The following is a 26026-nucleotide window of genomic DNA, read 5'->3' on the forward strand; positions in this document are numbered from 1 at the left end:
TTTAAATGAGTTCTGCTTTATAGCGGGTTCACAACAACATGATCAAGTTGAAGTGTGTGATCAGGTGAGAGATAAGGATGGTTCTGTGTGAACGAACATGTCGTCGTCGTAGAGGTCTTCATCAAGGTCGACTTCTTCCTCGGTGAAGAAAGTGGGGAAGGGGGGGCTGTGGACGGTGGATGGCCTGGTTGGTCGTGAGGTATCCTTCACCTGGAACACATTATTGAGCGTGTCAGTTCCATATCACACATAATATACATACTGTACATATCTCCAGAGAACAGTCTTGTGCTCTATGGCAATATTATTATTTCACAAAAAAAGAAAAGAAAATTAAATTAATAAAATAAAATTATAACGGGTAATGGGAAGTAGTGTAAACTTTTTGAATCCCACCCTTTTTTACATAGCGTATTTTTCGGACTATAAGGCGCCCTTAAAATCCTTTCAGTTTCTCAAAACTCGACAGTGCGCCGTATAACCCGGTGCGCCTAATGTACGGAATCATTTTGGTTGTGCTTACCGACCTCGAAGCTATTTTATTTGGTACATGGTGAAATGATAAGTGTGACCAGTAGATGGCAGTCACACATAAGAGATACGTGTACACTGTAATATGACTCAAGTAAACAACACCAAAATTGTATGTGTTCCATTGAAAATATAGAACATTACACACTGCGTTTTAGTAGGACTTTGGTAAGCTATGAAGCCGCACCGCTTGATGGATTGTACTGTGCTTCAACTAAGGAGTATTATTATGGTGTGTGTATAAGGTAAGACATATTATCTGGCGTTTTGTTTTGCAATATTATGCAAAAACAACTTTTCTTACTTTCTGGTGCCTGCTGATCTGGGATCTGCATAAGTCCTGAAAATGTGCGCGTGTCCCCCTTTGTAGTCGATAAGCTTCTTCTATTTCTCTATCTTTTTGTTATGGTACATTCATCCTCCGCTGTTGCCATTTCTAATATAAAGTAGCGTAAAGTTCTTACTTAGATCTGTCAGTAAACTCGCCATGAAAGCACTAAAACATACCGGTGTAGTGAGTTTACATTATTCACCCAAGGAACTTTAGTTATTAGAGAGTTCCGGTCGGACGGTTTTTCACGTTGTTGTTGCACTAGCGAGCCACGGATGAGGAGATGTTGCTCCGTTATTGATTGAAGTCAAGTGTAAATGTCATTATAACAGTTAGCTCCATCTTTTGACACTTCTTCCAAAACGGCGCATCCTGAAGAGACTGTCAGAAAGCGACTTGAAGATGATGTGTAAAACATAATCTATGCAACATTTTGAGCAAAGAACCACCATTACATGTTATGTAGACCAGTGGTCCCCAACCTTTTTGTAGCTGCGGACCGGTCAACGCTTGAAAATTTGTCCCGCGGACCGGCGCGCCAACAACATGACATGAGTATAAATTATTTATTTTTTTGTCATTTGCCGTCATTTGCGATCTCCAGCAGTTGATCTTCTTTTTGCACAGACATGCTGGATTCATCTGCTTTGTTGACAAATGGGTCGCGGGTCCATTCCTTGGCAGTTCGTGGGTCTTTTGAAGTTGGGAAGTAGCGCTCAAAGTCTTTTAGAAGCACAGACAGGTGATCGTGCAGCAGCTTGGTGAATGAAGGCGCAGGCTCAGTCTCCCCGCCAATGTTTGAAACATGTCCAATATGCCTCTGTTCACACGCCGTGCCCACAAATACAGTTAGATTTTAAATGCAGCTACTTTACCTGGCAATTTAAATACAGTTGTCATTTTTCCCTGAAGTGACGGATTGAGTTCATTCAGCAAGCTGAATATGTCGCGTAAGTAAGTCAGTTTTGCGACCCATTCCTCGTCACTGAAATGTTCTGCCGGCGGTGACTTCTTTTCTGAGAGAAATCTTTGTAGTGGCTCTCGTAATTCAAATACTCTGGCCAGTGATTTCCCACGGGATAACCATCTTATTTAACGAGAAGGCGTCCATCTCCTCACAAAGCTGCTCAAACAGGCGCGAGTTAAGTGCGTGTGTTTTGATGTGGTTAATAACTTTAACGACATAAAACAGAAATAACTAATTATGTATTGTTCTTATTTGTAAAAGCTTAGTTTTTTTTTCAATTTTGGCAACTCCTTATTACACTGGATCAAGACGCTATATAATAAAACTAGCTGTAGAATGATCAATAATGGATACATCTCAGGGACAATACCTCTATTAAGAGGTCTAAAACAAGGGTACCCTTTGTCTCCATACTTATTTATTATTGCTATGGAAATATTGGGGATTAAAGTTAGATTGAGTGGACCAGCAGCACGCACAATCATGTGTGCTCACGGACTGTATCCCTGCAGACTGTATTGATATACACTACCGTTCAAAAGTTTGGGGTCACCCAAACAATTTTGTGGAATAGCCTTCATTTCTAAGAACAAGAATAGACTGTCGAGTAGGGATGTCCGATAATGGCTTTTTGCCAATATCCGATATTCCGATATTGTCCAACTCTTAATTACCGATACCGATATCAACCGATACCGATATATACAGTCGTGGAATTAACACATTATCATGCCTAATTTGGACAACCAGGTATGGTGAAGATAAGGTCCTTTTTTAAAAAAATTATAAAATAAGATAAATAAATCAAAAACCTTTTCTTGAATAAAAAAGAAAGTAAAACAATATAAAAACAGTTACATAGAAACTAGTAATTAATGAAAATGAGTAAAATTAACTGTTAAAGGTTAGTACTATTAGTGGACCAGCAGCACGCACAATCATGTGTGCTTACGGACTGTATCCCTTGCAGACTGTATTGATATATATTGATATATAATGTAGGAACCAGAATATGAAACACCCCTTTTGTGTGAATGAGTGTAAATGGGGGAGGGAGGTTTTTTGGATTTGTGCACTAATTGTAAGTGTATCTTGTGTTTTTTATGTTGATTTAATAAAAAAAACAAAAAAAACGATACCGATAAAAAAAACCTGATACCGATAATTTCCGATATTACATTTTAAAGCATTTATCGGCCGATAATATCGGCAGGCCGATATTATCGGACATCTCTACTGTCGAGTTTCAGATGAAAGTTCTCTTTTTCTGGCCATTTTGAGCGTTTAATTGACCCCACAAATGTGATGCTCCAGAAACTCAATCTGCTCAAAGGAAGGTCAGTTTTGTAGCTTCTGTAACGAGCTAAACTGTTTTCAGATGTGTGAACATAATTGCACAAGGGTTTTCTAATCATCAATTAGCCTTCTGAGCCAATGAGCAAACACATTGTACCATTAGAACACTGGAGTGATAGCTGCTGGAAATGGGCCTCTATACACCTATGTAGATATTGCACCAAAAACCAGACATTTGCAGCTAGAATAGTCATTTACCACATTAGCAATGTATAGTGTATTTCTTTAAAGTTAAGACTAGTTTTGTCAGGGTTGCCCCTGACAGTTTGGTTGTGTTTTTAGTTTCTCCTCTATTAGTTGTATTTCCTGTCAGCGCTCTTGTTTTGGTTCTGTTTCCTGTTTGTCTTCCTGAGTGCTGTGTCCCCTCAGCTGTGGCTGATTGGCACCGGGCCACACCTGGTGCCAATCTGCCAGCTGCTATTTATACCTGCCCTGCCCTCCAGTCACTGCTGGATTATTGTAGTGTCTACCTGTCAATGTCACTTCTACCTGTAGCTTCTACCTGTCACTATTTGTCATTGTAGCTCTGTCTACTTGTGTCCACTCCGCTCAAGTCATAGTTCCTTCTTGTCACAGTAAGTGTTTTTGTTCAAGTTTGTTCTCCGCATTGTGCGCGCCTTTTGTTTGTTCCCTTTTGTTTGTTTTTTGCCAAAGTATTTAATTAAATCATGTTTTCTCGCACTATGCCTGCCATCATCTCTGCATCTTGGGGTTCGTCACCAACAGACTCTGACAAGTTTAAAGTTATCTTCATTGAAAAGTACAGTGCTTTTCCTTCAAAAATAAAGACATTTCAATGTGACCCCAAACTTTTGAACGGGAATGTATATTGATATGTGAATGAGTGTAAATGGGGGAGGGAGGTTTTTTGGGTTAGTGCACTAATTGTAAGTGTATCTTGTGTATTTTATGTTGATTTAAATTTAAAAAAATAAAAATAAAAAAAATTTAAAAAATCATTAAAAATTCTTCTGCGGCCCGGTACCAATCAAGCCCGGTGGTTGGGGACCACTGATGTAGACCACAATGAAGTCTTTTACATTTAGAAAAAATCAAAAATCAACGTCGACAGTACAGTTCAGCTTTGGCATTATTAAAATACAGAAAGTTGATCCTTTGTTGTTTGTTTCATATACAGTACTATATAGCGTTTTATATTGTGGACAAACATTTAGTAAAATATGACATCTTCTCAGGGCTCAAACCCATCAAATCATGTTTACATTTTTCATGGGGAAATTTGCTTCAATATACAAACTTTTCAAACTTTACAAAAGACAATTATGTTTGTATTTTAAGGTTCTGCTGTAATGACTTGGACTCCCCACCTGTCCCGTGTACACGCCCACCACTTGACGGAGGACAGCTTCGCTACACATCTTAAAAACACAGCATGGAGCGCTGCCAGTCAGCTACAGTGTGATCATGTTGCTTGTTGACGTTGCTGTTGAAATGTGACTGTAATGTTAGCACTGTAGCTACCATAGCTATAGCTGGTTGTGCTAATGTTTGTGTCCTCCTGTCCCGCTCTTTAATGTTGCTGTATGTGCTACATGGCATCTGTAAGTGCAGCGTTACAGTATCAAGTGGATAAAGTGCACAATAGCAATTCTTGGAGACAGAGTGGACAGCTCATTAGCATTGAAGCTGCACATAAAAAATGACGTGTTCCCAGCGGGGCTTACTGAAAGCACTTTTAAACTATCAAGGCTACATTTTTGCCAGCACACGTTTGATGCCACTATTGACTTTTTAATTCATGATGACTCGGTATTGTTCTATACAAACGATCACTAGGAAAAGCCTAATCATATCCTATCCAATCATATCTTTAGAAGGGTCAGAAACAGATGTCGAACTGGATTAAATAGGTCGTGTTCAGTCATGTGACTCTTTCTGACCGGTTTACTTCCGGCGGACAAAGTGGTGGTCAACCAAACCAGCAAGGCTACTGTGCAGCAAAGTGTGTGGACTATCAAAGTACACAAGGGCCCTACAAGTAGATACCAACCAATGTTTGCATTCAGGCGCGCTAGCTTTTGTTAGCGGTGACGCCGGTGAGCTATAGTATCCTCCTATGGTGTGTAGTGAAGCATGTTTAGCTATTCCTCGTCCTGCAGTGATAATGATACTTGTAAGAAACTCACTGTATTTGTCGCCAGGGAGGCAAGGATTAGTGATTTAGAAATGCCGTGGGAGATTAAGTCATTTCACCTATTTGGGTTAAAAATATTTTTTGCATACCAGTAATTATAATCCGCAAATAATGTGCCGTTGTTGAGTGTCTGTGCTGTCTAGAGCTCGGCAGACTAACCGTGTAATACTCTCCCATATCAGTAGGTAGCAGCAGGTAACTAATTGCTTTTTCGTGATCACAATATGCAGACGACAGCGGGAGGCAGCTTGCAGGTCAAAAGGTATCTAATGCTTAAACCAAAAATAATCAGAAGGCGAGTGCCGCTAAGAAAAGGCATTGAAGCTTAGGGAAGGCTATGCAGAATGAAACTAAAACTGAACTGGCTACAAAGTAAACAAAAACAGAATGCTGGACGACAGCAAAGACTTACAGCATGTGGAGCAGAGAAGGCGTCCACAAAGTACATCCGAACATGACATGACAATCAACAATGTCCCCACAAAGAAGAATAGCAACAACTTAAATAGTCTTGATTGCTAAAACAAAGCAGATTGTTAGAATAATTATGTATATATTATCACACTAACTTTATGCATAAGGGCCATTGCTATAAATTATTGTCAATTGTGCTGAAGTGGTATTTTTGTATCTGTGCAAAGCTGGCAGTCCAAAAGACTGCCAGCCGACTTTATCAGTGTTGTGTCCAGACTTGGCCTGCTGGCTGCCAAGGCCAAACACCGGCGTGACGCAGACAGAGCAGAAACAAGGCGATATGACCTGCGTCAACTAATTTTTATTTATTCTATAATCATATATTGTGTCTAACTGGAGTTGTCGAGATTACCCCCTTCCCTCTGCGACAGCTTCAGCGATGTAATAGGGCCCTCCCAAATAAATAGAGGAGGCGCGCGGGCTTGACTTTTAGAACATAGTTTGGACCTGTAACTAGAATACAGCCCAAAACACGTGTCTCCTCGAGCTAAACTGAACTCTGTCTCTGCATGATTCCTTGCTTCTTGTCTGATTATTAGATGTCATCAGTGTTTGAACCTGACACAGATGCGGGGAATAGCGTTCAAGGAAGACATGAAACTTCTACAGGAAAACACCAAAAAAACAGGAAAACCCACCAAAATAGGAGCGCAAGACAAGAACTAAAACACTACACACAGGAATATAGCAAAAAAACTCAAAATAAGTCATGGTGTGATGTGACAGGTGGTGACAGTACACCTACTTTGAGACAAGAGCTATAGTGATGCATGCTTGGTTATGGTTTAAAGTCACATCCAACAATTGCGACAACGACTTTTTACTGTCAACCGAGTTTCGTTTTTTAATGATTTCTGCTGGTGGTGTGCCATTGGATTTGTTCAATGAAATAAATGTGCCTTGGCTCAAAAAAAGGTTGAAAAACACTGGAATATAGTATCGTTTTTGATTCATTAGTACCGCAATACTATACTAGTACCGGTATACCGTACAACCCTAATACAACCTATTCAGCACTAATCCGGAGTGCACTTTTAAATTGAACATTGACAGTTAACTGTGTTGGTTGAGCTAATGCCAATGCACTCTAAATGTAGAAATACTGTATGTTCGTATGCATATTAGTAGCAGATGTCATTTTAATTTGAAGACAACATGCATAGGACATGAGGGCCTGGCGGGATAATGAAAGAATCAATAGCAAATGTTATTAACCTACGAGCATACCCTTTGTGATAATATAATCTGAAGTGAGTCCAGGTGTGTGTGTGCTTGCTTTAGAGGGCTGTGCGAGGTGAAAAGCGACGCACATTTGTATTCATTATTGCTTGCCTGCAAAACAAATCGTAGGCCGTGGCACGCACACGCCCGGGAAGGCACAGCATGGCCAGGAAGGAGATGGATGGTGGGGATATTAGTAAGATCATTAATGTGCGTCCCTGCGCACACGCACACGCACACACACACACACACACACACACACACACACACACACACACACACACACACACACACACACACACACACTTATATATAGATAAACATACTCTGCTGATGTAGCGCACGGGCTTGCAAGTGAGCCTTTGCATTACAGGTGCAAGGTCACCTGTCTTGGTACCACAAGCAGCCATGCAGGTGTTGACCTTTGCCTTCAAACATCACTTTAACCAGATGTGTGTGTGTGTGTGTTTGTATGTGTGTGGGATGTTTTTACCTTCAGTAAGCAGTTCCTGTGGCCGGGGACGGAGCCGTTAACATACAGCACATTGTGCTTGGTATTGACGCGCCACACCTGGAAGGAGGCGGAGATGGGAGAATTATGACACTCAAATGACCGTCAAGGATACACAAGGTTTTATTATTGTATCTACTTATGTGCGGGCGTATACCTTCAGCGCGTACGCTGTGACGAAGGTGTTCCCCATTTGGCCCGGCATCTTCTTCCCTTTGAAAACTTTGCCTGGATCCTGAACACGGGTGGCACACAATGCATGTGTTAACAAATCGTAGCAGTCTATCGTTTTAGAGTACCATATTTTCCGGACTATAAGGCGCATTTAAAATCCTTTTCCCCCCCTCAAAACGTGACAGTGCGCCTTACAACCCGGTGCGTCTGATGTAAAGAATAAGTTTGGTTGAGCTTACCCACCTCGAAGCTATTTTATTGGGTACATGGTGTAATGATAAGTCTGACCAGTAGATGGCAGTCAAACATAAGAGATAAGTGTAGGCTGCACTATGATGGCAATATCCATCCATCCATTTTCTACCGTTTATTCCCTAAAAAATATATTGCATTGAAAATATAGAACATTACACACGGCACTCAAAAATCTATCAAAATATTTTAGTGCGACTTTGGTAGGCTATGAAGCCTCACCGCTTGATGGATTGTACTGTGCTTCAACATAGGAGTATTATTATGGTGTGTGTATAAGGTAAGACATATTATCTGCAGTTTGTTTCGCAATATTATGAAAAAAAATAAACTTTTCTTACCTTATGGTACCTGCTGATCTGTATTTGGGATCTGCAAAAATCCTGAAAAATTGCGCGCGTCCGCCTTTGTAGTCCATGGTGACGCCGTAGTCGATAAGCTTCTTCTTTTTCTCTATCTTCTTCTTATGGGACATTCATCCTCCACTGTTGCCATTTCTAATATAAAGTAGTGTAAAGTTCTTACACATATCTGTCAGTAAACTTGCCATGAAAGCACTAAAACATAGTGTCAGAATAGTTGCATCTACGTTATCACAAAACTTTGTGTTTCAATGAGTTCCCGGCGAGCAGACAAAAGCTGTCTTTGATCTTACCAATCAAAAGGCTTGTAAAACTCCACTGTGTACGATGGGAAGCGACATGAAGGTGTCGGTTTCTTTGAGCTATTGTAATCCACAGGAAGATTTTGTCTTGACCCGAGATCTACAAAGCGGAGAGGAAGCAGGACCCGACCCCCCTCCAGGCACCTTTTCTTTTAACTGTTTTGTAACCAAATGCGACGGCTGTTTACGACCCCCTTTCCTTTAGAAACAGCTGTTGCCATGTAATCAGGGAAAGTCCAAATAAAAGAGGAGGCGTGCGACCTTTCGTCAGAGCGTGGTGGAAGACTGTCCAAAGAGTACAGCCCAGACGTTTCTCCTCAATGAGCTAAATTGAATTCTGTCTCTGTTTAATTCCTTGCTTCTTGTCTGTTCAATAGATACAGTGAGTTTACATTATTCACCCAAGGAACTTAAGTTATTAGAGAGTTCGGGTCGGACGGTTTTTCATGGGACACATTTCCGCTGTTGTTGTTTCCGCATGAGGCGATGCTGCTCCGTTATTGATTTAAATAAAGTCTGAATGTCACTAAAACAGTTAGCTACATCTTTTGACACTTCTTCCACACCCGTCCTTGCACGCTACACCACTACAACAAAGATGACGGAGAGAAGACGCTGTCGAATGTGAGCCAGATCAAAAATACACCATTCATCGGCAGTGCGCCTTACAATCCGGTGCGCCCTATGGTCCGGAAAATACGGTAGTTTTGCGATGATTCTGTGTGTGTGTAAGTGTGTTCCTTACGCCTCCAGGTCCAGAAGCTCCTGGTCTGCGATGTGTTTTGGTTTGTCCATGACTGGCTGGCTGACCTTTGAAGCCATAGCGCTTCATTACGCCCTGAAAGCCTTTGCCAATACTACACACACACACAAAGATGCAAACATACACAATTACATCACAGACTGAAAAGTGTGTAAATGCAACAGACAAATTGATTGTTGCATTTTGTATTATTGGAAGGGTTGAAATGGTTGAACTCCACGTGGAACCTCACTCGTTATTCATTTCGAAGTTTACTGTATTCATGGCAGCCCGCCACAAATACATGAATGGATGTAGCGTTGTGTATGAGGGGCCGTTAGGGACATTATTCAGAATGACCTCTTACATACACTACTGAAATGCTCTCACATAAACAATTGAAATGTTTTTCTCTCACGCAATTCAGTAGTGTTTATGAGAGTGTTTCAGTAGGGTGTGTGTTGAGAAAAAATGTTTAGTTGTTTATGTGAGAGCATTCCAGTAGTGTATGTAAGAGCATTTCAGTAGTGTGTATAAGAGTGTTTCAGTAGTGTGTATACGAGTGTTTCAGTAGTGTGTGTGAGAGAAAAAGATTTCAGTTGTTTATGTGAGAGCATTTCAGTAGTCTGTATAAGAGTGTTTCAGTAGTGTGTATGAGTGTTTCAGTAGTGTGTGTGAGAGAAAAAGATTTCAGTTGTTTATGTGAGAGCATTTCAGTAGTGTGTATAAGAGTGTTTCAGAAGTGTGTATAAGAGTGTTTCAGTAGTGTGTGAGAGAAAAAACATTTCAGTTGTTTATGTGAGAGCATTTCAGTTGTATGTATAAGAGTGTTTCAGTAGTGTGTGTGAGAGAAAAAACATTTCAGTTGTTTATGTGAGAGCATTTCAGTAGTATGTATAAGAGTGTTTCAGTAGGGTGTGTGTGAGAAAAAATATTTAGTTGTTTATGTGAGAGCATTCCAGTAGTGTATGTAAGGGCATTTCAGTAGTGTGTATAAGAGTGTTTCAGTAGTGTGTATACAAGTGTTTCAGTAGTGTGTGTGAGAGAAAAAGATTTCAGTTGTTTATGTGAGAGCATTTCAGTAGTCTGTATAAGAGTGTTTCAGTAGTGTGTGTGAGAGAAAAAGATTTCAGTTGTTTATGTGAGAGCATTTCAGTAGTCTGTATAAGAGTGTTTCAGTAGTGTGTATAAGAGTGTTTCAGTAGTGTGTGTGAGAGAAAAAACATTTCAGTTGTTTATGTGAGAGCATTTCAGTTGTATGTATAAGAGTGTTTCAGTAGTGTGTGTGAGAGAGAAAAACATTTCAGTTGTTTATGTGAGAGCATTTCAGTAGTATGTATAAGAGTGTTTCAGTAGGGTGTGTGTGAGAAAAAATGTTTAGTTGTTTATGTGAGAGCATTCCAGTAGTGTATGTAAGAGCATTTCAGTAGTGTGTATACGAGTGTTTCAGTAGTGTGTGTGAGAGAAAAAGATGTCAGTTGTTTATGTGAGAGCATTTCAGTAGTGTGTATAAGAGTGTTTCAGTAGTGTGTATAAGAGTGTTTCAGTAGTGTGTGAGAGAAAAAGCATTTCAGTTGTATGTATAAGAGTGTTTCAGTAGTGTGTGTGAGAGAAAAACATTTCAGTTGTTTATGTGAGAGCATTTCAGTTGTATGTATAAGAGTGTTTCAGTAGTGTGTGTGAGAGAAAAAACATTTCAGTTGTTTATGTGAGAGCATTTCAGTAGTATGTATAAGAGTGTTTCAGTAGGGTGTGTGTGAGAAAAAATATTTAGTTGTTTATGTGAGAGCATTCCAGTAGTGTATGTAAGGGCATTTCAGTAGTGTGTATAAGAGTGTTTCAGTAGTGTGTGTGAGAGAAAAAGATTTCAGTTGTTTATGTGAGAGCATTTCAGTAGTCTGTATAAGAGTGTTTCAGTAGTGTGTGTGAGAGAAAAAGATTTCAGTTGTTTATGTGAGAGCATTTCAGTAGTCTGTATAAGAGTGTTTCAGTAGTGTGTATAAGAGTGTTTCAGTAGTGTGTGTGAGAGAAAAAACATTTCAGTTGTTTATGTGAGAGCATTTCAGTTGTATGTATAAGAGTGTTTCAGTAGTGTGTGTGAGAGAGAAAAACATTTCAGTTGTTTATGTGAGAGCATTTCAGTAGTATGTATAAGAGTGTTTCAGTAGGGTGTGTGTGAGAAAAAATGTTTAGTTGTTTATGTGAGAGCATTCCAGTAGTGTATGTAAGAGCATTTCAGTAGTGTGTATACGAGTGTTTCAGTAGTGTGTGTGAGAGAAAAAGATGTCAGTTGTTTATGTGAGAGCATTTCAGTAGTGTGTATAAGAGTGTTTCAGTAGTGTGTATAAGAGTGTTTCAGTAGTGTGTGAGAGAAAAAGCATTTCAGTTGTATGTATAAGAGTGTTTCAGTAGTGTGTGTGAGAGAAAAACATTTCAGTTGTTTATGTGAGAGCATTTCAGTAGTATGTATAAGAGTGTTTCAGTAGGGTGTGTGTGAGAAAAAATGTTTAGTTGTTTATGTGAGAGCATTCCAGTAGTGTATGTAAGAGCATTTCAGTAGAGTGTATAACAGTGTTTCAGTAGTGTGTATACGAGTGTTTCAGTAGTGTGTGTGAGAGAAAAAGATTTCAGTTGTTTATGTGAGAGCATTTCAGTAGTGTGTATAAGAGTGTTTCAGTAATGTGTATAAGAGTGTTTCAGTAGTGTGTGAGAGAAAAAACATTTCAGTTGTTTATGTGAGAGCATTTCAGTAGTGTGTATAAGAGTGTTTCAGTAGTGTGTGAGAGAGAAAAACATTTCAGTTGTTTATGTGAGAGCATTTCAGTAGTATGTATAAGAGTGTTTCAGTAGGGTGTGTGTGAGAAAAAATGTTTAGTTGTTTATGTGAGAGCATTCCAGTAGTGTATGTAAGAGCATTTCGGTAGTGTGTATACGAGTGTTTCAGTAGTGTGTGTGAGAGAAAAAGATTTCAGTTGTTTATGTGAGAGCATTTCAGTAGTGTGTATAAGAGTGTTTCAGTAGTGTGTATAAGAGTGTTTCAGTAGTGTGTGAGAGAAAAAACATTTCAGTTGTTTATGTGAGAGCATTTCAGTTGTACGTATAAGAGTGTTTCAGTAGTGTGTATGAGTGTTTCAGTAGTGTGTGTGAGAGAAAAACATTTCAGTTGTTTATGTGAGAGCATTTCAGTAGTATGTATAAGAGTGTTTCAGTAGTGTGTATGAGTGTTTCAGTAGTGTGTGTGAGAGAAAAACCTTTCAGTTGTTTATGTGAGAGCATTTCAGTAGTATGTATAAGAGTGTTTCAGTAGTGTGTATGAGTGTTTCAGTAGTGTGTGTGAGAGAAAAACATTTCAGTTGTTTATGTCAGAGCATTTCAGTAGTGTATGTAAGAGGTAATTCTGAATAATGTCCCTAACGGTCCCTCATAGTTGTGTTCTCTATCGCTCATGAACACATTGTAATACACTTAGGCCCTGATTTACTAAAAGTCTACATGTAATAAAAACATGGGCAAACTTGATAGTGTAATTTGCTACGATGATATGATTTCCTTTAAAAAGGCTAAAAAATGTATACATACATTTAAAACAAATCTGTTTTTATTAATTAGTATTAACATATATATACATCTGCTGTACAGTATGTGTGCTTGGGTCTTATTTTTAGGAACACTAACACAAAACCTCACAATAACGTCTGATTGAAAGCTAAAAACTTTATGACAGACCGCCTGAAAAAACAGAATGGAATTGTAATTTTTTTTTACTGAATGAGACACCCAGAATGTACATGAAAATAAAGAATGTGGGATTTACAATACTAACTATGACCGATAAAACACTGAATATTGACAACATATGAACGTCACACCCCCTCTCCATCCACATATTTTACAATCAAGTGAGACGCAACAAAAATGCAACAAACACCCACACTGCTTGGTGCCTTGTCTGAGCTGCTGTGATTTAGATTACCATAGTAACTAATTAGATTACCATAGCAACTAGCATATAATGCAAAAGCGCAGATTCCAACCATTTAAATACCTTGTATAGTTTAATACTAATTTGAAAACATCACTGCACATCATAATGGCAGCTACAGTTTCCATCTTAAATATCTTTATTTGCCCAGGTCTGATTTATGTTAATTTATTACTCACTGTTACAGCCATAACTGCGATGTGGCCCTCAGTGAAAACAAATTTGACATCCCTGCATTAGCCTGATCACTGATCGCCTTTCAGGTAACCATCCGCAGTCAAGGTGAAGGAGCATGTGTGCTCAAAATAAATTGTGTGATTAATCTGCACCTATACATGATTAATGCAATCATTTTTTTGTGATTAATTACATTAGTTATTTTTGACACTTCCACTTGCTTACAGGAAGTTGCGCCTTGTGTTGCCCAGTGTGTGTTTGCTATTGTGCCCAGTGTGTGTTTGCTATTGTGCTCAGTTTAGTAGAGGGCCACAGAATATGGGCATGCATGCTGCAAATAGCCCCGGGGCCGTGAGTTTGAGGCCCCTGCTATAAATGAAACTATAGTTATCCGTATTTACTGGTAGAATAATGCACTAAATCTGGATAAGTCTGGGATATTTTCTGACAGTTCAGCAGTATTTAAGGCAGCGGCATTTTTATGGGAGAAAAGGAGCCAAGATGAAAAAAAGAAAGCCAATAAGGGAATAAACAGAACTTACGATTTGGCAGTCACGTCCACATACTGGCCTGGACGAAAATGTGCAGCATATAGCGGAGTGCCTGGCCAAACACACCCACCCAAAATAAGCAGTGTGGTTTATTTTTTTTGTGGGTGGAGGTTATTAAATGTGTGTGTGTATACATACCGGGTTTAATGATGGCGTTGTCCGAGACTGGAAAGGTGCTGACTTTCTGTTTTGGAGGAACTCCTGCATTTCTGAACATCTCCATTGCCGTTTCTGATCTCTGTCAGTCATACAGACGGAAATACACACAGGAAGGAGAATGTAAAAGACGTGGGAGGACGTAATGAAGAAGAACCAAAAGTGAGTTGCAGTCAAACGCTGGCATTTTAAAACCTGACAGCGGGCCTGTTAGGACTGTGCGGGTGCCAAGCGTGCGCGCACACACACACACACACACACTCACACACACACATTCTTGTATTTGTTACCTTCTTGAGACCTCCAAAAAATGCCTACCTCTTTAGGACAACCTTTTCTAGATATATAAAGATTTGTATTTACAACATTAATAATATATAAATACTATGCACATATAAAAACGCTTGTTGTGAAAAATGAGTTGGAATTTCACAAGAAAAAGGTCACAATTTCATAAGAAAAACTTAGAATTTTGGCAGTTATAATAAAAATTGTCATTTTACTCAACGCAAGTCCAAATTTTACAGGAAAAACGGAACATTTGTGCAATATTATGATAAAAGTTGGAATTTTACTCAATAAAAGTCGCACATTTTTACAAGAAAAGCTTAAAATGTTGGCAATTTTATGAAAAGAGTCGTAATTTTACTCGACAAAAGTCACAATTTTACAAGAAAACTTTAAAATTTTGGCAACTTTATAATAACCAAAATTTTACACAGCAAAATTATGACAAAAGTCATAATTTTACTCAAAAAATGTCACTATTTTACAAGAACAACAAAAAAAATGTATGTCACCATTTTGCATTAAAAAGTAATAATTTCACCAAAAAAATAATAATTTTACGAGAAAATATTGCAATATTATATATTGGTTTTCAATCTTCATTATTTACTTCGTTACTACAGTATGTCTCTATATACATATTTTTTTTTATTTTTTTTATTAAGTTTGGCTAAAGGGGGCGCATTTCAGTTTCTAACACACACTTGTTATTTCATATGTTGGCCAGAGGGGGAGCACTTTTAAAACCGACACAGTCAATTTGAAAAATGTCTCCTTTTTGGGACCACCCTCATTTTGATAGATGTCACCAGCAGGGGTGCAAATGAGACATTCTCTATTAGATGCAATGTTATTGGGACCATGATTTATGTCATCACTTCTTCACACCTCCTCATATGGAAGCTACTTTTCCTTCTTCATGTCTCAAGAAGGGTAGAAATACAAGAACACACAGAGACACACTTGGCAACGTGACTGACATTTTGCTTGTGCTCGACTCAGCCCCTCCAGTCCCTCCAAAAGGCTCTCTACCCGTCTGTTGACTGAGAATCAGTCTGCCAACCGCGTCTCACTAAGACAAACTCAGCCACGGACTGAAGCGTGGAGGGAATTCCAAGAAGACGCCGTCCAATAAAGACACAACGGACACCTGACTTTATTACAAAGGACGGGAGGAGTGTCTTCCACACCTTCGTTCTTTACATAAGCATCCTAACAACGGTAAGCGGAGAGGTCAATAAATAGGCGTCAACTCGGCGCGGCTGCCAAGTAGTCCGAGTCACCTTCAAGTTTATTAAAAGCGCCAACATCTGTCATTGTTGGTGGGACAAAGCAGCTAAATTTATAGAGCTTCATTTATTTGTAGACAGCTAGGATGAAACACAGACGATTAGGGTGAGTATAATTTCCTGAATGCAATCCCACACTCATAAAAAGGCAGGGGAAGTGCCGATAGGAGCTCGCTGCCAAAATCCAGTTATATTTCCATAAGGCACTGATATGATTTTTGTTTTTTTGCCATGGTCATGAAATGCACTGGAGAAGATATGTGTTGGCTGAGCACCGTTATTATTAAACCTCTAGATCAGGAGCCGAGAAGACACTCATGACGTGTAGATCACATTGTGTAGTAAACTGGCGTTCAATATGATGAGCTGCTCAAAAAAATGGAAGTTATGAGTGACTTCATACAGTATGTACTGTAAAAAACAGGTGCCGCTACATTTTTGCCAAGCTTTGGACTCTGCGGCTTATACAAAACCCAAAACCAGGGAAGTTGTCACGTTGTGTTAATGGTAAATAAAAACAATGATTTGCAAATCCTTTTCAACTTATGTTCAATTGAATAGACTGCAAAGACAAGATATTTAACGTACGAACTGGTAAACTCTGTTATTTTTTGCAAATATTAGCTCATTTGGAATTTGATGCCTGCAACATGTTTCAAAAAAAGCTGCCACATGTGGCAAAAAAAGACTGAGAAAGTTGAGGAATGCTCATCAAACACTTATTTGGAACACCCCACAGGTGAACGGGCTAATTGGGAACAGGTGGGTGCCATGATTGGTTATAAAAGCAGCTTCCATGAAATGCTCAGTCATTCACAAACAAGGACGGGGCGAGGGTCACCACTTTGTCAACAAATGCGTGAGCAAATTGTCCAACAGTTTAAGAACAACATTTCTCAACCAGCTATTGCAAGGAATTTAGGGATTTCACCATCTACGCTCCGTAATATCATTAAAAGGTTCAAAGAATCTGGAGAAGTCACTGCACATACCCGATGATATTACGGACTTTCGATCCCTCAGGATCTGCATCAAAAAGCGACATCAGTGTGTAAAGGATATCACCACATGGGCTCAGGAACACTTCAGAAAACCACGGTCAGTAACTACAGTTGGTCGCTACATCTGTAAGTGCAAGTTAAAACTCTAATATGCAAAGCCAAAGCCATTTATCAACAACACCCAGAAACGCCGCCGGCTTCGCTAGGCCCGAGCTCATCTAAGATGGACTGATGAAAAGTGGAAAAGTGTTCTGTGGTCTGACGAGTCCACATTTCAAATTGTTTTTGGAAACTGTGGATGTCGTGTCCTCCGGACCAAAGAGGAAAAGAACCATCCAGATTGTTGTCGGCGCAAAGTGTAAAAGCCAGCATCTGTGATGGTATGGGGGTGTATTAGTGCCTAAGGCATGAGTAATTTACACATCTGTGAAGGCACCTTTAATGCTGAAAGGTACATACAGGTTTTGGAGCAACATATGTTGCCATCCAAGCAACGTTATCATGGACGCCCCTGCTTATTTCAGCAAGACAATGCCAAGCCACATTCTGCACGTGTTACAACAGCGTGGCTTCATAGTAAAAGAGTGCGGGTACTAGACTGGCCTGCCTGTAGTCCAGACCTGTCTCCCATTGAAAATGTGTGGTGCATTATGAAGCCTAAAATACCACAACGGAGACCCCCGGACTGTTGAACAACTTAAGCTGTACATCAAGCAAGAATGGGAAAGAATTCCACTTCAAAAATGTGTCTCCTCAGTTCCCAAACGTTTACTGAGTGTTGTTAAAAGGAAAGGCCATGTAACACAGAGGTAAACATGCCCCTGTGACAACTTTTTTGCAATGTGTTGCGGCCAATAAATTCTAAGTTAATGATTATTTGCAAAAAAAAATTAGCTTCTCAGGTCGAACATTAAATATCTTGTCTTTGCAGTCTATTCAATTAAATATAAGTTGAAAAGGATTTGCAAATCATTGTATTCTGTTTACAAATTACACAACGTGCCAACTTTACTGGTTTTGGGTTTTGTACAAACGTGCGGCTAATCTATGGATGTTTTTTCACTACCAGCTAAACTATGGATTGGATGAAGCAAAGAAATCACACAATGTACTAAAATGATCTACTTTAAGATGACGTTTACACTGGCGGCCAAGGTGGCCCAAATCAGATTTTTCCGAAATCGGATTTTTTTCAGCTGACTGTTTAAACTGCAAGTAAAATGTGACCTTTATCAGACTCCAGTATAAACGCACACAGGCCCCAATGTGGCCTCAATGTCACTTGCATGCGCAGTTCAATAAAGTAAAAACAAAGGAAGTTGACAAGGAAGTCGCTAACACTACACAATTAAATAAAAGTCGCCACACCTTAAAAAAAAATTTTTTTTAACGTGAAAATAAATTAAAGTAATGTAATGTATGAATAGATACAGTACAGGCCAACATTTTGGACACACCTTCTCATTCAATGCATTTCCTTTATTTTCATGACTATTTACTTTGTAGATTGTAGATCACTGAAGGAATCAAAACTATGAATGAACACATGTGGAGTTATGTACTTCTCTCCATGAGCTTCAAAAGGTAGTCACCTGAAATGGTTTTCACTTCACAGGTGTGCTTGAAGCTCATGGAGAGACTGCCAAGAGTGTGCAAAGCAGTTATCAGAGCAAAGGGTGGCTATTTTGAAGAAAGTAGAATATAAAACATGTTTTCAGTTATTTCACCTTTTTTTGTTAAGTACATAACTCCACATGTGTTCATTCATAGTTTTGATGTGACAATCTAATATGTAAATAGTCATGAAAATAAAGAAAACGCATTGAATGAGTAAGGTGTGTCCAAACTTTTGGCCTGTACTGTGTGTGTGTGTGTGTGTGTGTGTATGTATATATATATATATATATATATATATATATATATATATATATATATATATATATATATATATATATATATATATATATATATATATATATATATATATATATATATATACACAAAATAAAATATATATATATATATATATATATATATATATATATATATATATATATATATATATATATATATATATATATATATATATATATATATATATATATATATATATATATACACACATATATACAGTTTCCCTTTACAGTTATGTACTAGGGGTGTGACTATTGGGCAACTAACGATTCGATCCGTTTCCAATTCTTGGGGTGACTATTTGATTCGGAATCTATTCTCTATTCAACGTGATTCTTGATTAAACCATTTGGTACAATAATTATAATTAAACTTTTTCAAAACCAGTTATTTGGAAAAGTTTGTTCTGGTTGCATGGAGACGTCTTAAAAACGTTTTTTTTTTTAGTTGATTCTTATACACAAGATTTGTTATAATTATTTTTTTAAATCGATTTAGAATCGGAATAAATAAAAATCGGGATTCGACGATAAATAAATGTTTTTGTGCGCCCCTATAATGTACTATCTTCATATTCATATATGGCTTATGTAGCCACTTAACTCATAGTGTTGCATGGTACCGTCAAATGCAAATACAAATTATTGTTTTTTATTATATTTTAATCCAGTGTCAATGCTAACACAGACTGGCCCATTACTTACCTGTAACATTACTGTACTATAAATCTCTTTTAGGGTGGCTATGATAAGCGCTTAAAGAAATATCAACACAATTTTCTACAACAAAAACATAGGACCTCTAAAACATTGTCTAGGAATAAAACAACTTTTTTAATCAAGCATCACTTAAAACACAGGTGTCAAACTCAAGGCCCGGGGGCCAGATCTGGCCCGCGACATCACATATGCGGTCCTCTCCAAGGTTTCTCATAGTCATTCACATCGACGTCCCTTGTGTGGGCTCTGTGCCGAGGATGTCGTTGTGGCTTGTGCAGCCTTTTGAGACTTTTGTGATTTAGGGCTATATAAATAAACATTGCTTGATTGATTGATTGATTTTATCTGGCCCGCAAACACATGGAAATGATGTGTCAATAAAGTATTTTATATTTTCTCACTAAATGTAATGGATTTTTTTCATTTTGACAGAAAAAAATTTATGTACTGCTTGAAATCGCATACATTTTAAACTTTAATAGTATCCAATATTGCAAGAAATATTACAGTATATTATCAGACTTTCCAAACATCCATCCATTTTCTGCCGCTTGTCCCATGTTTTTGTCTAAATAAAAATACATAAAAATACTTAACTTTACAGCAAACTACCTATCAAATTAATAAAAATGACAATACAATTTACGTTGTTCTTTACAGCATCCATCCATCCATCCATTTTCTACCGCTTGTCCCTTTTGGGGTCGTGGGGGGTGCTGGAGCCTATCTCAGCTGCATTCGGGCGGAAGGCGGTGTACACCCAGGACAAGTCGCCACCTCATCACAGGGCCAACGCAGATAGACAGACAACATTCACACTCACGTTCACACACTAGGGCCAATTTAGTGTTGCCAATCAACCTATCCCCAGGTGGATGTCTTTGGAGTTGGGAGGAAGCCGGAGTACCCTGAGGGAACCCACGCAGTCACAGGGAGAACATGCAAACTCCACACAGAAAGATCCCGAGCCCGGGATTGAACTCTGGACTACTCAGGACCTTCGTATTGTGAGGCACATGCACTAACCCCTGTTCCACCGTGCTGCCCGATAATAAAATCACTCATTATAATTATATTATCTGCGTGCGTCACTAGATCAGCGACAAATTCTGAAATTTCACTGATAAAGTCCGAATAGGGTCCAGGGGGGCGGTAGATAACAGCCAGGTAGAGAGATAGCGGTGTGACAGACCTCATAGTAAGCACCTCAAATGATTTATATTTATTACTTAGGTTAGGAGTAAGGTTAAAGTTTTCATTGTATATTAGTGCGGCCCCTCCACCCCTTTTAAGGGGACGGGCAATATGTGCATTCGTATAGTTAGGAACAGATGCCTCGTTAAGCGGGAAAAAAATAATCTGGTTTGAGCCAGGTTTCGCTGAGACCAATGACGTTAAGATTGTTGTCTCTAATGACCTCATTAACTAACAACGTTTTGGGAGACAATGATTTGTCGTTAAAAAGCTTGTTTTTTGCGTTAAACTTATGTTGACTGCGCTGCCAGTTTTTGACTGTAAAATCTACAGTTGTTGTTTTTAACGGTGTATTCCTGTAAATGGAAAGACGGTACATTTGTTTTTACGGTATACAAACTGGCAGCTAAATTAAACTGGCAGCTAAGTTGTCAGAGTAAAAAAATAACTTGTACTGTTTTTCCATTAACAATATAATGTTGTAAAAACCAATATCAATTCAACACAAAAATTCTGGCAACTAAGCTGACAGCTTTTTCCGTAAAACCCCTCCCCAAAAAAACAGTAGTACTGTTTTTCCATTTACCGTAAAATGTTGTAAAATATTTTAAAAAACACTACATTTTACAGTAAAATTTAGTAAATGTAAAGTTTTTACTGTCAAATCGACAGTCTACTTAAAACAATTTATATAATTAATAATGAAATCCAGAGGCCAATTCATATATTATTCAGTTACAAGCGGCCCTCTGATGGCAGCCATAACTGCCATGTGGCCCTTAATGAAAACCAGTTTGACATCCCTGACTCAAACCATAAAGGATGCTTACATTTTAAAGAAAGACGACCCCAAAAATGCGCATACATACGACATAAAACTAAAACCTTCTTACGTGGAATGGTGATCCATTTTTTCCGCCAACAATTAGTGCAGCAGTGCGCCCATCATGCTCTTCTTTAGACAGGCAATTTATTACATGACAGTCCTGAACCTGAAAACAACAACAACAAAAACCAAAGATGTATGATGATGTTCCAGATCTTAGATTTAAACACAACTGCACTAAATCAGTACCATATTTTCCGGACCCTAGGGCGCACCGGATTATAAGGCGCACTGTCGATGAAGGGTCTATTTTTGATCATATTTTTTTTCATTTTTCCTAAATGTAAAAGACTTCCTTGTGGTCTACATCAGTGGTCCCCAACCTTTTTGTAGCTGCGGACCGGTCAACGCTTGAAAATGTGTCCCGCGGACCCGAGGGGGGTGGGGGGGTGGGGGGGGGGGGGGGGGTAATGGTATTTTATTTATTTATTTATTTTTATTTTATTTTTCTTGTCATAAAGCAATACAATCATGTGTGCTTACGGAGTGTATCCCTGCAGACTGTATTGATCTATATTGATATATAATGTATATATTGTGTTTTTAGGTTGATTTAATTAAAAAAATATATATATAATAATAATAATATTTATTTATTTTATTTTTTTAATTTTTATTCTTTCTTGTACGGCCCGGTACCAATCGGTCCATGGACCGGTACCGGGCCGTTGCCCGGTGGTTGGGGACCACTGGTCTACATAACATGTAATGGAGGTTCTTTGCTCAAAATGTTGCATAGATGATGTTTTACACATCATCTTCAAGTCGCTTTCTGACAAGTCGCTTCAGGATGCGCCGTTTTGTTGGCGGTCTTATTTACGTGGTTCACCTTCGACAGCGTCTTTTCTCCGTCATCTTTGTTGTAGCGGTGTAGCGTGCAAGGACGGGAGTGGAAGAATTGTCAAAAGATGGAGCTAACTGTTTTAATGACATTCAGACTTTACTTCAATCAATAACGGAGCAGCATTTCCTCATCCGGAAACAACAACACCGTGAAAAAACGTCCGACCAGGACTCTCTAATAACTAAAGTTCCTTGGGTGAATAATGTCAACTCACTACACCGGTATGTTTTAGCGCTTTCATGGCAAGTTTACTGACAGATATAAGTAAGAACTTTACACTACTTTATATTAGAAATGGCAACAGCGGAGGATGAATGTCCCATAACGAGAAGATAGAGAAAAAGAAGAAGCTTATCAACTACGGTGTCGGCACGAACTACAAAGGCGGACGCGCGCAAATTTTCAGGACTTATGCAGATCCCAAATACAGATCAGCAGGTACCAGAATGTAAGAAAAGTTGCTTTTGCATAATATTGTGAAACAAAACGGCAGATAATATGTCTTACTTTATACACACACCATAATAATACTCCTATGTTGAAGCATATCAAGCGGTGCGGCTTCATAGCTTACCAAAGTCGTAATAAAACATTTTGATAGGTTTTTGAGCGCCGTGTGTAATGTTCTATATTTTCAATGGAACATATAAAATGTTGGTGTTGTTTACGTGAGTCATATTGCAGTCTACACGTATCTCTTATGTATGACTGCCATCTACTGGTCACACTTATCATTACACCATGTACCAAATAAAATAGCTTCGAGGTCTGTAAGCAAAACCAGAATTATTCCGTACATTAGGGTTATAAGGCGCACTGTCGAGTTTTGAGAAAAAAAACGGCTTTTAAGTGCGCCTTATAGTCTGGAAAATACTGTATAGAAATTTGCTCAGACTTGTATGTTATGTAACTTGTAACAGATGATTTATGTCTCAACATCTATTGATGTGAAAAAATACTGATAAATACCTGTAACATAGTGACGACAAGTCGTTCTCCTGTTTTTGTCCAGAGAGGAGCCATGCCCAACTTCACAGCAACCAACCCAACTCTTCGACTTCCTACAGAGAATGTAAAAAATATAAGAACTAAGTCGATGAAAAATAAAAAAAGCTCAATCAGCGAGCGATTAGTCATCAGGACACAAACCCTCAGTCCACTTATGTCGCGGCCAGGGTTCATCTTTTAGCGGGTTAAGCTTGTTAGCGGTCTGTTGCCTGTATTCCTCCGCCATTTCCCTCCTCATGAACTGTTGGTTCTCTTCCGTGAGGTGTTCTTCAAACCATGTTGTCGTCTTTACGGACCGAACACAGCCTGCCGATTGGATGGGGCTGGGATGCGATGGACATCTGTCGGTTGCATATTACATTTGCTATTAACTGCAAAACATGGCACTTATATGCTAGGACAAATCAATGGTAGATAAATGGCAGGCGTATAGAAAAAGGGGGTCTAACAGTGCATCGTTAGCCTACATACTTGCATCTGCTGATGACAATCACTAATATTAAATCACCTTGCAAAACCTAATAACACTTACAGTTGAAATATAACATTTAAGAATAAGGGTTTAGACCTAAATAGGGTTAATAAAAATAAAATCATAAGACTGCAAGAGCTACTATTTACTTGACATTTAATTGCACAGTTGTTACTTATTTTCTGTTTAAAGTGCATTTATTTATCTATATTAATGTGAAAGTGGTCTACAAACTGTTAATTATAGTATAACACAAATTAATACTTTGACTAAAAAAAAAACAACACAAAATTTAACACCGGTTAGTGAACAAATTAGTACAAGAAGGTGTCAAATAAAAAATATGTTCTGCTTTTTTGTTCAGTGAATGTTTTGGTCATGGACTTATCTTTTCACGGCTGGTAACTCAATAAACAAAAACTGATTAGTTTGTCATTATGAAATACCAGAAATAAAATTGAAAAACAAAGCAGTCCTTTTTTTTTGTGCCGGGAAGCAATACTTAGGTCTAGAAAACAACATGATTTTCATTTTACAATCCTTGTTTGTAACGACAATTAAAATAATCAATCAGCAGAAACGAAAATAAATGACCAAAAATATTATTTTATTTTACGCAAATTGCCATTTCAAAACGAGAACTCTGCTCTGGTATATGTTTACAATAAATATCGATACAATATTTATATTTGTATTGACAAAAATACAGAAGCCAGGCCAAAAGTTTGGACACACCTGCTCATTCAATGCAGAGATTGTCACATCAAAACTATAAATGAACACATGTGGAGTTATGTACTTAACAAAAAAAAAGGTGAAATAACTGAAAACATGTTTTGTATTCTAGTTTCTTCAAAATAGCCACCCTTTGCTCTGATTACTGCTTTGCACACGCTTGGCATTCTCTCCATGAGCTTCAAGCACACCTGTGAAGTGAAAACCATTTCATATCGCCCAGCCCTAATTGCTATAATGTGACTATTATTACTGACGCATTAATACTTTACATTAGGGTTGGGTAGGATATCTAACTTTTTAATGCTTCAACACTAAATAGTTTTCGAACATTTAAGGGTTTACGAGTCAAACGGAAGCATGTAAAAGCACAGTGTAGCACAATTAGCATCACATTAGCATCACATTAGCCACCTTTGCGCTGCTGCCCGGAGATAAATCAGACGAGTTCCTCTCTGAAGAAATCCACAACTCCACGCGGCCATTTCTAACTATTGTTTGCTGTTTAAAATGTGCACAAATGCAAGGATTGTAGATTTAACGACACATGAATCTATCACATGCCTCTGTCCTATTCTAAATGTCACCCAGCCTTATTTCCGGTGCTTGACACATAGACGTCCCCGCAACTGCGCTTCCTCACAATGGTTCCGCCTAACCTACATTTTGTGTTATTACATTTTCCACCACCCAATAAATATCTTGGAAGGTAATAATTCAGGTAGGTATTGTTTGAATAAGGATTACTATGGCAATTTATTCAACTATCATCATTATATAATGTGTCATTTACTTGTTTCACAGTCGTTGTTGTGTGTAGTTCTCCAAGACCAGGTGTTTTGTTACTGTGACATTTTTTGACAATAACTAATAGCAGGGATGCATGGAACACATTTTTGCTTGTATAAAGCACAAAATTAGCCAGGGCGGGCGTGGTCGGGGGGCGGGGGCGTGGTTGGGGGCGTGGTTAAGAGGGGAGGAGTATATTATTTACAGCTAGAATTCACCAAGTCAAGTATTTCATACATATATGAAATATATATTTTATATATATATATATATATATATATATATATATATAATATATATATATATATATATATATATATATATATAAATATATACACATATAAATATATATATATATATATATATATATATATATATATATATATATATATATATATATATATATATATATATATATATATATATAATATATATACATATATATATATATATATATATATACTCTCCCCCCTACACTGTAAAAAAAAAACTGTAAAAAAACGGTCATCTACTGACAGCTACGGCTGCCAAACGAAAACCATATAATTAAAGTAAAACATTGTAAACCAAATAATGATCAAAAACATTATATTTACAGAAATTTTCATGAAAGTTTTGCGGAAGAATATCGTAATTTTACAGA

At 38.1% G+C, this 26026-nt stretch overlaps 1 protein-coding gene across 1 annotated transcript; it reads right to left on the reverse strand.

Moving 5' to 3' along the window:
• Nucleotides 1-25214, reverse strand: LOC133635604 (large ribosomal subunit protein uL3m-like). Its single transcript, XM_062028830.1, has 10 exons — nt 25009-25214; nt 23529-23728; nt 23349-23440; nt 21543-21641; nt 14227-14326; nt 14080-14140; nt 9382-9493; nt 7704-7781; nt 7529-7606; nt 1-210 (listed from the first exon to the last, which is right to left on the reverse strand). Exons 1-10 carry the CDS (start codon nt 25077-25079, stop codon nt 61-63), a joined length of 1041 nt encoding a protein of 346 aa, XP_061884814.1. The 5' UTR covers nt 25080-25214; the 3' UTR covers nt 1-60.
• Nucleotides 25215-26026: the final 812 nt, after the last annotated feature.

The sequence above is a fragment of the Entelurus aequoreus genome, linkage group LG20, assembly GCF_033978785.1.
Source record: "Entelurus aequoreus isolate RoL-2023_Sb linkage group LG20, RoL_Eaeq_v1.1, whole genome shotgun sequence".
Lineage (NCBI taxonomy): Eukaryota > Metazoa > Chordata > Actinopteri > Syngnathiformes > Syngnathidae > Entelurus > Entelurus aequoreus.

Excerpts from the sequence above, each read along its gene's own strand:
- LOC133635604 (XM_062028830.1), bottom strand. The coding sequence starts at position 25,079 with ATGGCCGCGTGGAGTTGTGGATTTCTTCAGAGAGGAACTCGTCTGATT. Across the intron at positions 14,141-14,226 it reads CAACGCCATCATTAAACCCG|GCACTCCGCTATATGCTGCA; the intron begins GTATGTATACAC and ends GTGTTTGGCCAG. Across the intron at positions 7,782-9,381 it reads GAGCTTCTGGACCTGGAGGC|GATCCAGGCAAAGTTTTCAA; the intron begins GTAAGGAACACA and ends ACCCGTGTTCAG.